At 50.5% G+C, this 14685-nt stretch overlaps 1 protein-coding gene across 1 annotated transcript; it reads right to left on the reverse strand.

The window, feature by feature from the left end:
* Nucleotides 1-732: 732 nt before the first annotated feature.
* Nucleotides 733-13680, reverse strand: CHAMP1 (chromosome alignment maintaining phosphoprotein 1). Its single transcript, XM_084265773.1, has 2 exons — nucleotides 13557-13680; nucleotides 733-4433 (listed from the first exon to the last, which is right to left on the reverse strand). Exon 2 carries the CDS (start codon nucleotides 4370-4372, stop codon nucleotides 1511-1513), a length of 2862 nt encoding a protein of 953 aa, XP_084121899.1. The 5' UTR covers nucleotides 4373-4433; nucleotides 13557-13680; the 3' UTR covers nucleotides 733-1510.
* Nucleotides 13681-14685: the final 1005 nt, after the last annotated feature.

Below are 14685 nucleotides of genomic sequence, written 5' to 3' on the forward strand. Positions count from 1 at the left end.
TACAAGCCTCTGTATTTGCCACCTAACATATGAAAGGGAATTTGTAACAATTTCAACTGAAGTTATGTCACAGAGTATCCAAAGGGTGAATCACAGCATCAGGCCTATTTCAAGCAAAGCCTTCCCTGCAAGGAAGCTTACTCTTCACAAGCAGCACTGAGGAGTTGCACCTCAGTGTGAAGCTTCAAATGCTTTCTCCCTTCCTTCCAGAAATCCTCTCAAAACACAGAAGGTATCAGACACAGCCTTCAATCACAGCAATCTGAAGCTCTTCAGTAGGAGCTTACACCTGGAGGTTTGGGGGTTTTTTTAATTATTATTTATTTAACACTATCACTTCATTTTCTAAAGGCAATAAATGCAACTTCTGAAGTCTAGGCAAAATTTAGCCACCTCCATTTAAACTCCATCCTGTGCTGAATTATAAAGAACTTACGGTTTTTGAACAGGTAATATGCAGATAAACAAAAGCAACCATGCTAAGCAACAGCACACAAATTCCCACTCTCCATGTATTCCCTTATTTACATCCAACATGTTTTGCCGAAGCAGATGGGGAATTTGGACTAACCTTGCTTTCACAGGCTAATGGCTGGAAAATTGAAGTATTCGGAGCAGAGCTCCAGGATAATTTTGCATCTCTTGTTGCCAAAGATACTTCAGAGAGAATGTTCCTCATGAAGGGTTTTGTTCTTGATTTGGAAAAAAAAAATAAAAATGGCCAAGCCAGGTTGGGTTTCTTTTTATTGTTAAAAGATAAAAGCATAACATTTCACCAAATACAAGAAATTTAGGGGGGGTTTCTGACATTACAAACATCTGAATCATCAAGAGAAAGTCTTGAGCTATACATAGTCTGACATTAATCCATCAATTTTAACGTTTATTAGTACATGCTTAAAACATGGCCAAAATACAGAATCACAAAGTACCTTGATGCTTCTTAATCTGAGACAAATCAGAGAATCGAGTGCAGTGAATTCCCAACGAACGCCTGTACACTCAATGACAATCTCAGGGCACAATTATTCCAGAAGGATCGGTAGTTTCTCATGCCTGGCTCGTTCACATTCAATTTGGTGAGAATTTCTGAGAACTTGGTAAAAACATTTTGAAAAATATGACATGTAACAAATGTGAAAAAAGCAAGTTCAGTCCCCGCAGGAATACATGGATCGCTTGCTGCTCCAGTCCTTAACGGCCTGTCGGTTTTACAAACTTTTACAAAACTAATTTGTATCCATTTTGGTTTGAAAAACATAGGACATCTGAAAAATAAAATATGACTCTACTGATGGGTAATACAAAGACATGAACACGTATTTAAAATGACTTTTTGAAAGTAAATCATTTCGGTAATACAGCTGTAAGACAAGTTAAACATAGTACAGTAAACCATGCATCTTCTGACTTGTCAGATCAGCTAAACTACTCAGTTAACATACAGCAACACTTCTGAACACTTCCGTAAATTCAGCTTTTCTAGCACAAGATAAAAAAAAAAAACAAATTAAATTTGTTCTTCAAGTGGTTCAAGGCTGTCCAAGTGTTTTTTAGGTGTATCATCGCTGTGACGGCTTTGGCAATGGGTCAAATGTTTCTTAAAGCCTCGGGGGAAATTGGATTCAAAATTACACCGCGGACACTTCAACAAACTCTGCCCGTGAGCAGCAACATGGTTTTTAAGAAGAGACTCCAAGAGAAAGGCTTTGCCACAGATTTTACACTTGTAGGGGCTCTGAACGTTATGCTTGTTAACTAAGTGGTGCAAGACGGCACCTTTCTTCATGGCACGGCAGCAGCAGATTTTGCAGTAGTACTTCCCCTTGCCGCGCTTCATGTACTTGGCTATTTCTTCCTCAGAGATGAAAGCCTCTTTCTCTTCAGTAAACTGCAGCACACACTGTGGCTGCATGGGAGTGGTTGGATCTATTTTGCTCTCTTTGCTGTAATCAGATGACTCCATATCGTATTGCTCTTGGTCGCTGTTTGATTCTTGCTCCTTTATCTCCATCGAGTCCATCTCTGTTTTCCCGCACTCGCTGCTGTTTAGTTCAGAATCCGAGTTCTCCTGGTTTTCCTTCTTGGGCTTCTTTTTGGGGCAGGAATACAGCATGTCTTCTGGCGAGTCTTTGGCTAATATCGATTGTTCATCCTGTGAGAACAGATCATCCAGTGGTTTCTGATCGTCTAAACTGTGGGAAAGAAAGTCACTCTCACCAGACTCGCTCGGTGTCTGAGGCTCAGAGGAAAAGCCTGCAGCAGACTTGTGAGGCTCGGAAAACAGGATGTTCTTCTGGATTTCAGCAGGTACAGTAGTTTCAGCGTGTCTCTGGGCATCAGAAGACAAACCAGCAGCAGGCTTCTGCATCTCAGAAAATGCAGCATGCTTCTGAACATCAGGGGAAACAGCAGATTTCTGGGAGTCAGCAAAAAGAGCTTGTTTGGGGATCTCAGGAGAAACAGGAGGAGTAGGTTTCTGGGACTCGGTAAAGAGGCCGTGTTTCTGAATTTCAGGAGAAGCGGATTTCTGAGACTCCGAAAAGGAAGTAGGCTCCTGAACTTCAGAGGAAATTGAAGCAAGTTTCTGGGCTTCAGAAAATAGGGCGTGCTTCTGGACTTCAGATGAAACAAGAGCTGATTTCTGGGCTTCAGAACACAGGGCATGTTTTTGGCCTTCAGTAGAAGTAGATACCTGATTCTGGGGCTCCGAAAAGACACCACGCTTCTGGACATCACTCGAAACATTAGGATTAGACTTACGAGATTCTGGGAACAGAGCTCTTTTCCGAGGTTCGGGGAAATGACCCCGTTTCTGAACCTCGGACGAAGCAGCAGAGGAGGACTTCTGAGTTTCAGAAAAATACATAGATTTCCGGGACTCAGAGAGTTTCCAAGATTCAGGAGACACCGAAGCTCCAGGCTTACGGACCTCAGGAAAGAAAGAAGGCTTCCAAGAGTCAGAAGAAACCGTGTGACTAGACTTCCGAAGCTCAGGAGAAACAGGGGGAGAATGCTTCCACGTCTCAGGGGACAGAACAGGTTTCCAGCCTTCAGGGTAAACAGATGAGATGGGTTTCCACGGCTCAGAAGAAACAAGAGTAGATTTCTGGGATTCAGAAAAGGACGTAGATTTCCACGAGTCGGAAACAAGCCTCCTAGGCTCTGGTGACACAACAGGGCCAGGCCTTCGGGACTCAGGTGCAGACCTCCGGGATTCTATGGACACCGACATGGCAGGCTTTGGAGCCCAGGGAGAAACAGCGGAAGACTTCTGCACCTCGTGAGGTGTAGATCTCCAGGGCTCAGGGGAAGCAGTGGGACCAGGTCTCCAGGACTCTGGCGAAACTGCGGGAGCAGGCCTCCGGGTTTCAGGAGAAGAAGCAGGAGCAGGCCTCCGCATTTGAGAGGGATGCCTCCGGGGCTCAGGAGACCCAGCTGGGGCATACCTTCGTGGTTCAGGGGATACTGCTGGTGTAGGTTTCTTTGGCTCTGGCGACACAGCTGGGGAGTATCTGCGGGGCTCCGGAGACACAGCGGGAGAATGGCGACGGGGCTCTGGCGATACAGCCGGGGAGTGCCGGCGGGGCTCCGGAGACATTGCCGGGGAGTGCCGGCGGGGCTCGGGAGACACAGCTGGGGAATGCCGGCGGGGCTCGGGAGACACAGCTGGGGCTGGCTTCTGTGGGTCAGGGGATGCAGCGGGAGCTGGTTTCTGTGGGTCTGGGGACACAGCAGGGGCTGGTTTCTGTGGGTCCGGGGACACAGCAGGAGACGGCTTCTCTGAGTCTGAGGATGCAGCTGAGGCTAACTTCTCTGGATCTGGAGATGCGGCCTGGGCTGACGCTTCTGGGTCAGGGGATGTGGCCTGGGCTAACTTCTCTGGCTCTGAGGAAGATGCCTGAGCCGACTTCTGGGGCTCTGGAGACACTGATGATTTCTGGAGCTTGGGGGAAACAACGGGTTCAGATTTGGAGAGTTCAGGAGAATGGGCAGGTTTACGTGATTCAGGGGAAGGGGTGGGTTTCTGCGGCTCCGATGTGACACCTTTTTTGGAGGTATGTGAGTCTCCTTCTACCTGTTCTTTCCGCTCCTCATTCCACTTCTCTGGTGCTGCATGTTGTGCTGTGATGTGATAATAAACATTGCAATACATCTTGCTGGTAAAGAAACATTTGTGGCAGTGAAACAGTTTTGCACTTTTTTGATAAAATATCAGTTTTCCCAAACCAGCAGCATCCATCTCATCACAATACTCTGGGTGTATGGTACCCATATGAATCTGTATGTTTTCATAGTCCGTTCCTTTGAAGCTGCAGTGATCACACTCTAAGCGCTCAGTGGTTTTACGCAGTATCTGCAACATGTCCATTTTCCTACGGTCAGTAAGGGTTTCCACAGCGCTGCACCTTTGGAAGGAGAAGCTTCAGTCCCTGCCACAAAGGAAAAAAAGACACATCTGTATCGTTAGCTGTCAATGCTAATGTCAACTCGTCACCCCTAAATAACTGCACGTGCTTTTCCTCCCCCCTCCACTTTAGAAAGCGTAACTTTTGCACAGGCACTACCTACTTCATACAGAAATCCAAACATAGGTGTCTCCCAACTTCTGAAAGTCATTTTACCCGAGTAGAACCTGAAAAAGCAAAGCTTTTCTATTTAACAACAGGCCTTCCTATCTATGCAAAACAAGATATAAAAATCTGCAAACAATAAAAAACCCAGGTGATGAAAAGCTAAGTTGACTTTTCATTTGAAAAACGTGACTTGTTTTCTCAGTTGTCTTTCTTCCCAGATCTAGAGTTTTTATTTATATTCTACATGTAAACTGAAAACAAGGAGTTTGAAACAGCGCTGCTCAGATAAAGCCATTTGAAAACTGTGTCTTCAGCACAGATTAGCTGTTTAACACAGACCAAAAAAAAAAAACCAACCCCAAAATCAAAAAGAAAACAGCAGCCTAAAGCTTAGGCTCTGTTTTCATCTGTTAAACACTGTTTTCCTTTCACCAATTACATGAAAACAAAAGGCTACTGCTCATAAAGACTTTACCCATTATGAAAAGAATTTTTCCCATTCCATTATTTCATCTCCTGCCCTAATAACAACAAAAATACTATTTAAAAAACCAAACCAGCAGTGACATATTTTCCAGTCGGGTCTAGCTGAGACAGCTTTCTGTAAATAAAACATTTTGTTTGCCTCATCCCAAAGAGAAGGTTGGAAATTTCTCAAAATTACTGTTTTTATAAGACCTTAACCCCCCCCAACCAACCCTCAAACCAGAAATGCAGCATCTGAAATGCAAATAACTTTATTTGGCTAGATTCCACTATTTCCAACAACATTTCCCCAGATTAGCTACTACAATAAGCAGAAACCCAAGTCTAATCGTATTCTTTAAGTTGTTTTCACATAACTGACAGAGGTTTCTCTATGGAGAAAAGGAATATTTGGACATTTATGTGAAATGCACAAGCTTTTTTCTTGTAGGCTGAAATTTAGCAGATTTTACATGACTATTATATGCTAAATTATCAACCCAATTTGTAGGGGGGGTGGGGGTGGGTCTTGTAAGACACTCTGTCTCAAAGCACAAAATTTTGGTGTCATTTTAACATTATTTTCCCTGTGTATGTATTACACTACTAACTACTGCATTACACTAATAACTACTCTAACAACATGCATCCAAAGAAAGTTTTCTTCATTTATGCCCAAAGCATTTTCAACCCAGTTTCTCATGGAAATGAGGCTTACAAATACTTTAAATTTCTACAAGTTCCTTGAAAATCAGGAATGAAGTAGAGAATGAAAGAAATGCCTCCACTGAAGCTGAGAAAGGCCTGGGTGTTATGGTGGATGAGAAGCTTGACATGAGCCAGCAGTGTGCTCTTGCAGCTTGCAAGGCCAATGGTACCCTGGGCTCCATCAGAAGAGGGGTGGCCAGCAGGGACAGGGAGGTGATTGTCCCTCTCTACTCTGCCCTCATGAGGCCCCATCTGGAGTGCTGTGTCCAGATCCGGGGCCCCCAATACAAGAAGGATGTGGAACTGTTGGAGAGGGTTCAGAGGAGGCCACAAAGATGATTAGAGGGCTGGAGCACCTCCCCTGTGAAGAGAGGCTGAGGGAGCTGGGCTTGTTCAGCCTGGAGAAGAGAAGGCTCTGGGGGGACCTCATTGCAGCCTTCCAGTCCCTGAAGGGAACATACAAACAGGAGGGGAACCAGCTTTTTAAAAGGGTAGATAATGGCAGGACAAGGGGGAATGGACTGAAGCTAAAGGAAGGAAGGTTTAGATTAGATATTAGGGGGAAGTTCTTTACAGAGAGAGTGGTGAGGTGCTGGAACAGGCTGCCCAGAGAGGTGGTGGACGCCCCGTCCCTGGGGCTGTTCAAGGCCAGGTTGGGTGAGGCCCTGGGCAACCTTGTGTAGATCCAGGCCTGGAGGTTGTTGTCCCTGCCTGTGACAGGGGGGTTGGAACTCTATGATCCTTGGGGTCCTTCCCAACCCAGACCATTCTATGATCCTATGAAGCTAAGGCTGAATATTTCACTTAACAGTTACTGGTCTCTTTAGCCTGTAATGCGGCTACTCCAATGGTTAGATGCAAACAGTCTTAAAACCCACAGAACAAGCAGCATGTCTGATTCGGCTTATAACTAGGGAAAAAAGAGAAGGAATTAGAAATACTACAGCAGTGAACTGCTTTGGGTTTGGGGCAGGGACAGAATGAAAGTAAATCAGCAGTGCTGCTAAAGGATGACAGGGATACAGAAAAACACAATCCCCCAAAAGAGTCCTCACACAGGAAAAGGGGCCTGGCTGAGGAGCCAAGGGCACGATTTCCCAAGGAATAAAGGTTCACTGGCTCAGCTTCTCATGGAGCGACTCCTTCGCAGGCACTGTGCACAGGCACCTCACCTGAAGCCAGGGGAACAGGTAGCTCTCCAACAGAGAAGCATGTCGGGATGACAGAGAGAGCTCTAAGAGGGATCCTGGTTTCCATCTGTGAGACAGATGACCAGCATCTGACCACAGCTACACATGGGAAGTCACTGCGTTGCTCTATAAATACCGAAGGGGAAGGACCTCTGTGGGGTGCAAGCTGCAGTTTCCCAGCACTATCAGCAGCCATACAAGACACCCTAAAACACAGTTCATGCTGCATTCGGTGCTGACCACAAAACAATTCCCAGCATCTTATAACAAACTTTCTATTCCTGGAAAAGATCAAAACAAAACGGAGAGATAACAGTAGTGCTGAGTGGTCTGTATCTCTGCAATAGTAAGCAACTCACCAACTGAAAACCCCCAAAGCAAGACATGTCTTAACATGTCAAAATCAGGAGAATCAGGGTTTATTTTTTGGTAGCGGGATTTGGGGCAGTGGAAGGAAAGGAAGATTTCAACTTGAAAGCCAAAAATTCTGTATTGGTCATACAAGCTAAAGATTTCTTTTTTTTTTTACCAAATCACCCCAGAACATAATTAGAATAATAAAGACACACTGCACTAATCACATTTTCAGAACTGAAAGGGATTTGCTCACTTCCAAAACTGGTGGTAATCCTGAATTGTCTACACTCTTTTCTCTAGCAAAACAAAAAAAAAAAGGCTTTCCCAAACTGAATTTATTATCGCTTCCAACAAAGTTTACTGGACAGTCACTTCTATCTTCATTATTTTCCTCCTCTTTTCACATCACCTAACTTAACTGTTGCCCTTTGTGGAGTTTTCTGTTATTCATTCCTCTCAACTACACTTCCCCCCACCTCCTATCCTCTCCTTTTTATTCAGCCCTATCATAGTTTACAATGTAAATTTCCATTTTCTTTTCAAACCAGATAGTAAGAAAACGGTCCCTGGTTCCCTTCCACAAACTGAGTTGCTGCTTAAGCTTTTTTGACCAGGAGGTTATTCTGGAACCAAAGAACCTACAGGCATTTCCTCATTTTCATCTCCAGACAGTTAAACACTCACATTCAGGCTTCTGGCATAAGAAATAACATGAAAGAGTTGGTGGTACTTTCTCTCACGCTGCCATCACTCACCATTTTTAACTTCAGAACTTCAGTAGACTGTATCTGGCAGTCACTGAAGCTACTGTCTCTTCTGCTGAAATTGCTACTTAAGTGCAGCACCCTACTGAGAAGGACAATGTTTCGGTATTGTGGCACCTTGGGCCGTGACCCCATGGAACAGTAAACCTAGTTTCAGCATGGTTACCTCAGTAACAAACCTGAACTGTGCTGAGCCGCTATTAACTCATGCTACCAACGTACCTCTGTGGAAACGCTTCTGAAGGCGTGAACTCTGAAAAGCTGCTGGTTCGCTCAGCACGTATCTGAAGGACCAGTCTGTAAGACCTTCCTGCCAACCCCTCCACGATCCCTTCTCATTTTGAGCAGAAATGTCAGTGTCTCCACCTAGCTCTGATTACTGCCCTCCCCTGTACCCAGGCTGGTCACGCAGATAGCTGCCTGCTTCTCACCCCTCTTTGCCGACAGCTCCAGCATCAGAACTTGCTTTGCACGGGACCCTGCCTCACCGAGCAAGTTTGAGGAACAGCCTGTCACTGTTTTCTCAGCAGTCTCATGCCAGCAGAGCCAGCCAGGCTAGAAGCCATAAGCTCATAACCAGGCCCCATGGCTTTGGATCTGCACAAACTGTGATGTTATCTGCGCTCAGCGGTTTCTTTTTGGCAACACTAAAAAAGACTGACCACGCTCCCTCTGCGTAAATGCTCTGTTGCAGACAAAGGGACCCAGCTCTGCACTGCTCCAACTTAGACCCATGAAAAGGGGAAGAAACACACCTGCTCTTCAGGAACTAGCAGGGTGCACCGCAGAGAACTTGACCAAACACTTCACCCAAACATCATTCTAGTCATCTCAAGCTCTTTCGAGGAAAAGTAGGGATTTCAGGGTGAAGATCAAGCTGTCCCCTACAAAACACAGAAGAGGGAGATGGCTCCTAGAGCCCCCCTCAAGCCTGCGTGGGGACAGACTCACAGATCCACAGAATTTTAGGGGTTGGAAGGGACCTCCAGAGATCATCGAGTCCAATCCCCCCAAACAGGCCACCGCCTGCCCAAGCACAGGCAACTGCAGGGCAGGCCCCAGGCCGCTTTGTTCTGCTGAATGCTCTGCCAGGCTGTTTTTCCACCTGTTTTGGAAAAAGGACACTTTGGCATCGCCCCTACTAAAACAGGGGATGTACCACCCACAGCAGCTATAGCCAAGGCGTTCTGCATGCCACCGTAAGCCAGCAAAGTGCACCACATTCCTCAACCACTATTCCTGCTCCTGCTTTTCTCAATTTTCATGGCTGCGATGCTGAGAAAACAAGTACAGATACAGCCACACAGAACTGTCTCTTCTGAGAACACATCACATTTAAAGCAGAAACCCGAAGCCTGGCATTTATGCCTGTCCTGTGCCTGTATCCTGTCTCTACTTCAAGACAAAGTACAACATTTCAACTAAGATTCCAGAGTTTGCAATACTAAATTTTAGCTTAAGGCAGCAAAGACTCCTTCAGAGTCACAGAATCATAGAATTGCAGGGGTTGGAAGGGACCTCGAGAGATCATCGGGTCCAACCCCCCTGCCAAAGCAGGTTCCCTAGGACAGGTCACACACAGGGAGGCATCCAAACGGGTCTTGAATATCTGCAGAGAAGGAGACTCCACAACTCCCCTGGGCAGCCTGTCCCAGGGCTCTGTCACCCTCACTGTGAAAAAGTTCTTCTGCATGTTGGTGCGGAACTTCCTATGCTCCAACTTGCAGCCATTGCCCCTTGTCCTGTCCCCACAGACCACTGAAAAGGGGCTGGCTGATTCCCCCTGCATCCCCTGCTTCAGATAATTATAAACTTTAATTAGATCCCCCCTTAGTCTTCTCTTCTCAACGCTTAACAGACCCAACTTACTCAGCCTTTCCTCACAGGGCAGATGCTCCAGGCCCTTAATCATCTTCGTAGCCCTTCTTTGGACTCTCTCCAGGAGATCCCTGTCCTTTTTATACCAAGGAGCCCAGAACTGGACACAATACTCCAGGTGGGGCCTGACCAGGGCAGAGTAGAGGGGGAGGATCACCTCCTTTGACCTGCTGGCTACATTGAAACTTCCATGGAAATCTACATGAACAGGCAAACACTTCTGTGTCCATGCTCACTATATCCACAGATATTAAGCACAGTAACAGCATCAGCACAAATTCAACTCTTAGCTTGACTAAAGGCTTTTGCTGTCCTGAAGTGACATAGATCAATGTTCATCACTCAGGTTAAAAGCTGAAGAGACCCAGAGATCTCAGCAATGGAACCATCAGTCCCATGACTGCTGCTCCATCAGCCAGCCACCTCTTCCCATCCCACCCATGTCTAGAACCTGCATACAACAGTACCTACCACCAGCTCTCTCCTCTCTCCACCAGTTCCTGTCCCCTAGCCTGCAGTTCTGGCCATAATCTCCCCCACCACAGGAAGAGCAGAAAAACAGCAAGGGAAAAGGACCACTAAAGAGGACTTATATGTACCTGAGAAAAGAACAACTATCACTACTCTTGTCTCTTGGTTCTTGGCATCCGAGAGGCCAAAGTCATGATTTGGCAGAAAGAAAAAGTACCCAAGAAGTCAAGAGGCAGTGAGGTAACTGCTTTGTGGTTGCCCTGCTATATACCTAGACAACTCCAGGATTTGCAGAGTCAAACAGCATCAGCCACCTCTATTAAGCCCATATCAGAGTGAGCAGTAAGAGTGGCCTAAGCTAATGGACAGAGCCGACAGACCTCCTGGTATCTTCCCAGATGGCCACTTCAGAGCCGGTTCCTGCAACCAATACCCATCATCTGTAAGGTCCCCACTAAAGATGAAGGCATACTGCATACAGCCTCGCTAAAACCTCCCAGTGGTAGGAAAAGAAATGTGCAGGAGATACTGGGTGCAAGAAAGAATCCACCCTGGTGATGGCACAACACCGACTCTGGCAGCCAACAAGACGTCTCCACTTCTTAACCCCATTCCCATTTCATAGGCACACATCTAATCCTCATTTCACACCAATTTTCATAAACAAATTCTGCAATCAGCGTTGCAGCATTTAGTAGATCCCTGCATTTTTCCTGTACAGAGGAAAATTAAATACTGCTTTTAATATGACAACCAGAATTTCACAACACAGCAACAAGTAGTCTATCGTATCAGTCCTCAAAACCACACTGTCCTGGTTCTCACTGGCAGAAGGATCTACATCTTTCCCTCCCGATAAAGAGCCAAGCTTTGGGAGACACCAACAGAGAATGAGGACATGCAACACACGTCAATGATGCCTGCATAGCTGGTAAAGCCCTCATGAAGGAAGTCCTCTGTTTTCCGCAACTCCTTACAATCATGTTGGATTCCCATCCTTCCACACGGGAAGGATGAAGGATGGCTGTTCATTTTCAACAGCCTTACAAGTTTCCTGCTGGCAAACAGTTCAGCCATCTCCTTGATCAACAAAGAGGTTGATGGTAAAGTTCGTTCCCAGCACAAGAGAGCTGGATACAGCTACACCATTGCTTCTACTAGCAGGAGCAGATCCAGCCTATCGCTGCATTTAAGCAAAAGGAAAACTGACATGTTCCTGTAGTGCCAAAAAATAAACGGCAGTCTGGTGGCAACATGATGCTGCTTCCCTTGAAGCTGCATCCCCGTGTTGTGACTGACAAAAGAGACAGAAGTTTAGCTCCCAGAGGAAGCTGCACACAAACATCACCACAGTGCAGCAGAGAGGGCATGTCATAAGGAGAACAGCAGCTGAAGGGGTTGCTTCCAACACATGGTGAATGAAAATGGGCAGCACTATGCTCCTGATAATCCAGAGCTGTCCACAGGAACCTCACCACATCCTCACAACCAAACTCCCAGCTGCCAGCCCACCTACATGTGCAGAGTTCCATCAGCAGTGATCGCTGAGCCATGTCTTTAAAACTGCACGCCTAGAAAAGGCACAGACCTGACCAGCTGCTGAAATGGTGACAATACGTTGTGGGAAGGTGTGATACCAGATCCAGGCAGGGGCAGGAAATGGTCCCATGTTTCCAGGAAAGGTTCAAGTCAGAGGAAAGCTGCAAGCTGACCATATTTGATGCACATGACTCAAGAATCACTAAGGGGACAGAACTGTAGTTACCTTGCAGGATTCCCACTGTTGCTAGGAATGTCAAGTCTATACAGCAGCATCAGTTCTTAACACAAGATCTAACACCACTATAAACTGCAGAGTGATATCAAGGTACCTATCACAGATCCAGGGTAGGAAAAAAATTAATGCTGTGTACTTCTGGTAGGGCTTCCTAAATCCCAAGTTCACAACAGTCCATAGACAGCTTCCAAAAATGGCCCCAGAAACCTTCTTTCTGCTGTACTGAACCTGAGCTACAGAAGTACCACGGGGCCCACCAGAGCTCACAGCCTAGTCAGGAACTGTGAGTTACGGTTGTGAGTCTTGCTGACACCAGGCTGAGAATTCCATTTGCGCTACCCCGAAAGCAAGTGAGGTTGAAAGGAAGCTTACAGAAGAGCAAAGTGAAATCCAAAGTCTCTACATTCCTTGCTTCTGAGCCACTCAGTACAAGCCAAGCTTCCCATCACCACTTTCCTAACAGCGCCGAGCTGCAACCAACCAGCGCAGGTCCCCTCGGCACAGTCAGGCATCAAACCCTCCTCACCCCTGCCCCAGCTACCACGGGTGACTACCCCCACAGCCCTTCTCCAGGCTCCAAAAGCTGGGTGCAGCAAACACCCCTGGGCCTCCCGCTCAGCTCCGAAACGCCGCCGGTAGCCGCCCGGCTCCATCCCTCCCTCAGCACCTAAGTAAGGACGCGACCCCGCCGCACGTCCCGAGCCCCCCGTGTGCCTGGTTGGTCGTCACGGGCGAGTCAGCCGGCTCCGCCACGGGCGGCGAGGGCAGCCCCGCTGGGGGCACGTCCCGCGGAGAACTCGCCTTCCCGAGGCGCCTGGCCGAGCCCCGCTACGAGGGAGGGAAGCGCCGCTTGCAGCGCGCTCCACCTGCTCCCCGCTCCGCCGGCCATCGCCTCAACTTTCTCTCGGGGAGGGGGTGCCCTGGGGGCTGGGCCTTCCCCGGGCGGCCGGCGCCGCTCCTGCCCTGCCCTGCCCCCCCTGGGCCGCGCCTCCCGGGACAGGGGGTCACGCCGCCCGCCCATTCATTCCCGCACCGCCGGGCCGTCTCCCCCCCCCCCACCGCCTGCCGAATCCCCCCACCGCCCTCCCCGTGCGCCGCGCCGACACTTACGCCCCGCCGGTTTTGTTCCCCCGCGCCGACACCCACCGCCGGCACGGCATCCCCCTCCCCATCCCCATCCCCATTCCCCCCCTCCCCGCTCCCCCGGCTCCCCCGGCGCGACGCTGCGGCGAGGGCTGGACAAGGGGGAAGGCCCAGGCCCGGTGCCCAGGAGGAGGGGGCCGGGGCTGGGCCCCAGCCGGCCGATCTGTGCGTGCGCCGGCGGCGGGAGCCGGTGGGGGAGAGAGGGATCCCCCCCGCCGGGACTCACCGCTGAGAAAGCTCCAGGGCGGCGGCGGGGCGCCGGGCGGGGGGGAGGGGCTGGGCGCACCCCCGCCAACGGCGGCAGCAGGCCGGGCCGGCAGCGCTCGTGGGCTCGGGCCGCGCGAGGGGCGGGGAAGAGGAGGGGGAGGACGCGAAGTGTGGGGGGCGGGGGGGGGGGGGAGAAGGGGAGGGGGGAGGGGGGGGCTCCGGGAGGCGGCGCGCGGCCGAATAGCGGCCGCTTTATCGCTCCCCCGGGCCCGCCCGCTGCCCAACCGGAAGCGCCGGCGGGGCGCAGCCCCACCCCCGCTCCGCCTTCCTCTGCCGGGGGAGGGGGCAAGGGGGGGAGAGGAGGGAGGGGGCTGGCGGGAGGGCAGCGCGCGGGCTGGGTCACGTGCTGCGGCGGTGGCGGAGGAGCGGGGCCCGTTCCAAACCCCCGGTACCGGCCCGGCCCGGCCCGCGGCGCTTTCCGCCCAGCCGGAAGGGGGCGCCACAACACCGGAGGGGCTCGCCGGCGCCAGGCGGGTCCCGCTCGCTCCCGCCCGGCCGGCGCCGCGGCCCTGGCAGGGAGGAGGCGCTGCGGGGCGGCCAGGCGCCGGCGGGGTCGGCTGGCGGAGCTCCCCGGGGCGCGGCGGCTCCGCTGCGGCCCAGCCGGTTCTACGTTGCCCCGCACCGTTAGGCCCCGCGGCGACGAGAGGGAGGGGCCTCCGCGGGGCGAGCGGGACGGCCCGTTCCTGGGGGAGGCGCCTGTGGGCGTGGGAGAAACGCCCGACCCGCCTCCGGGCCTCCTGCCGGCCGTGGTTGTGGGCCCGCGGCCCGGGCCCGCTGGCGTGAGGCCTTGCGTGCGGGGGGCGCGGAGGGCTGGGGAGGGGCGGCGGCGCCGGCACGGTGCCTGCTCCGCCAAGGGGTTGCTTGGGGGGGATGCTGAACGGGGGTTGCACCGTCCGAGCGGTGAGGTGGCCCTGGGCAGCCTGCGGCAAAGCTTTGTGCGTGCGTCCCAACCCAGGGTGGGCCGGAGAGGGGTCCCGGGAGCGGGAGGAGTGCGGCGAGGCAGAGCGCAAGAAACGGACGCGCCTTCTCCGGGTCGGGCTGCCACGGCTGTTGGCCCGAACGGCGCCTGGGTTAGGGTACCGCTGTAG

Source organism: Gallinula chloropus (genome assembly GCF_964237585.1).
Source record: "Gallinula chloropus genome assembly, chromosome: 1".
In the NCBI taxonomy this organism is placed as follows: Eukaryota; Metazoa; Chordata; class Aves; order Gruiformes; family Rallidae; genus Gallinula; species Gallinula chloropus.

Bases quoted from the DNA above. Each gene is read 5' to 3' on its own strand.
- CHAMP1 (XM_084265773.1), bottom strand. From the start codon at position 4,372: ATGGACATGTTGCAGATACTGCGTAAAACCACTGAGCGCTTAGAGTGT.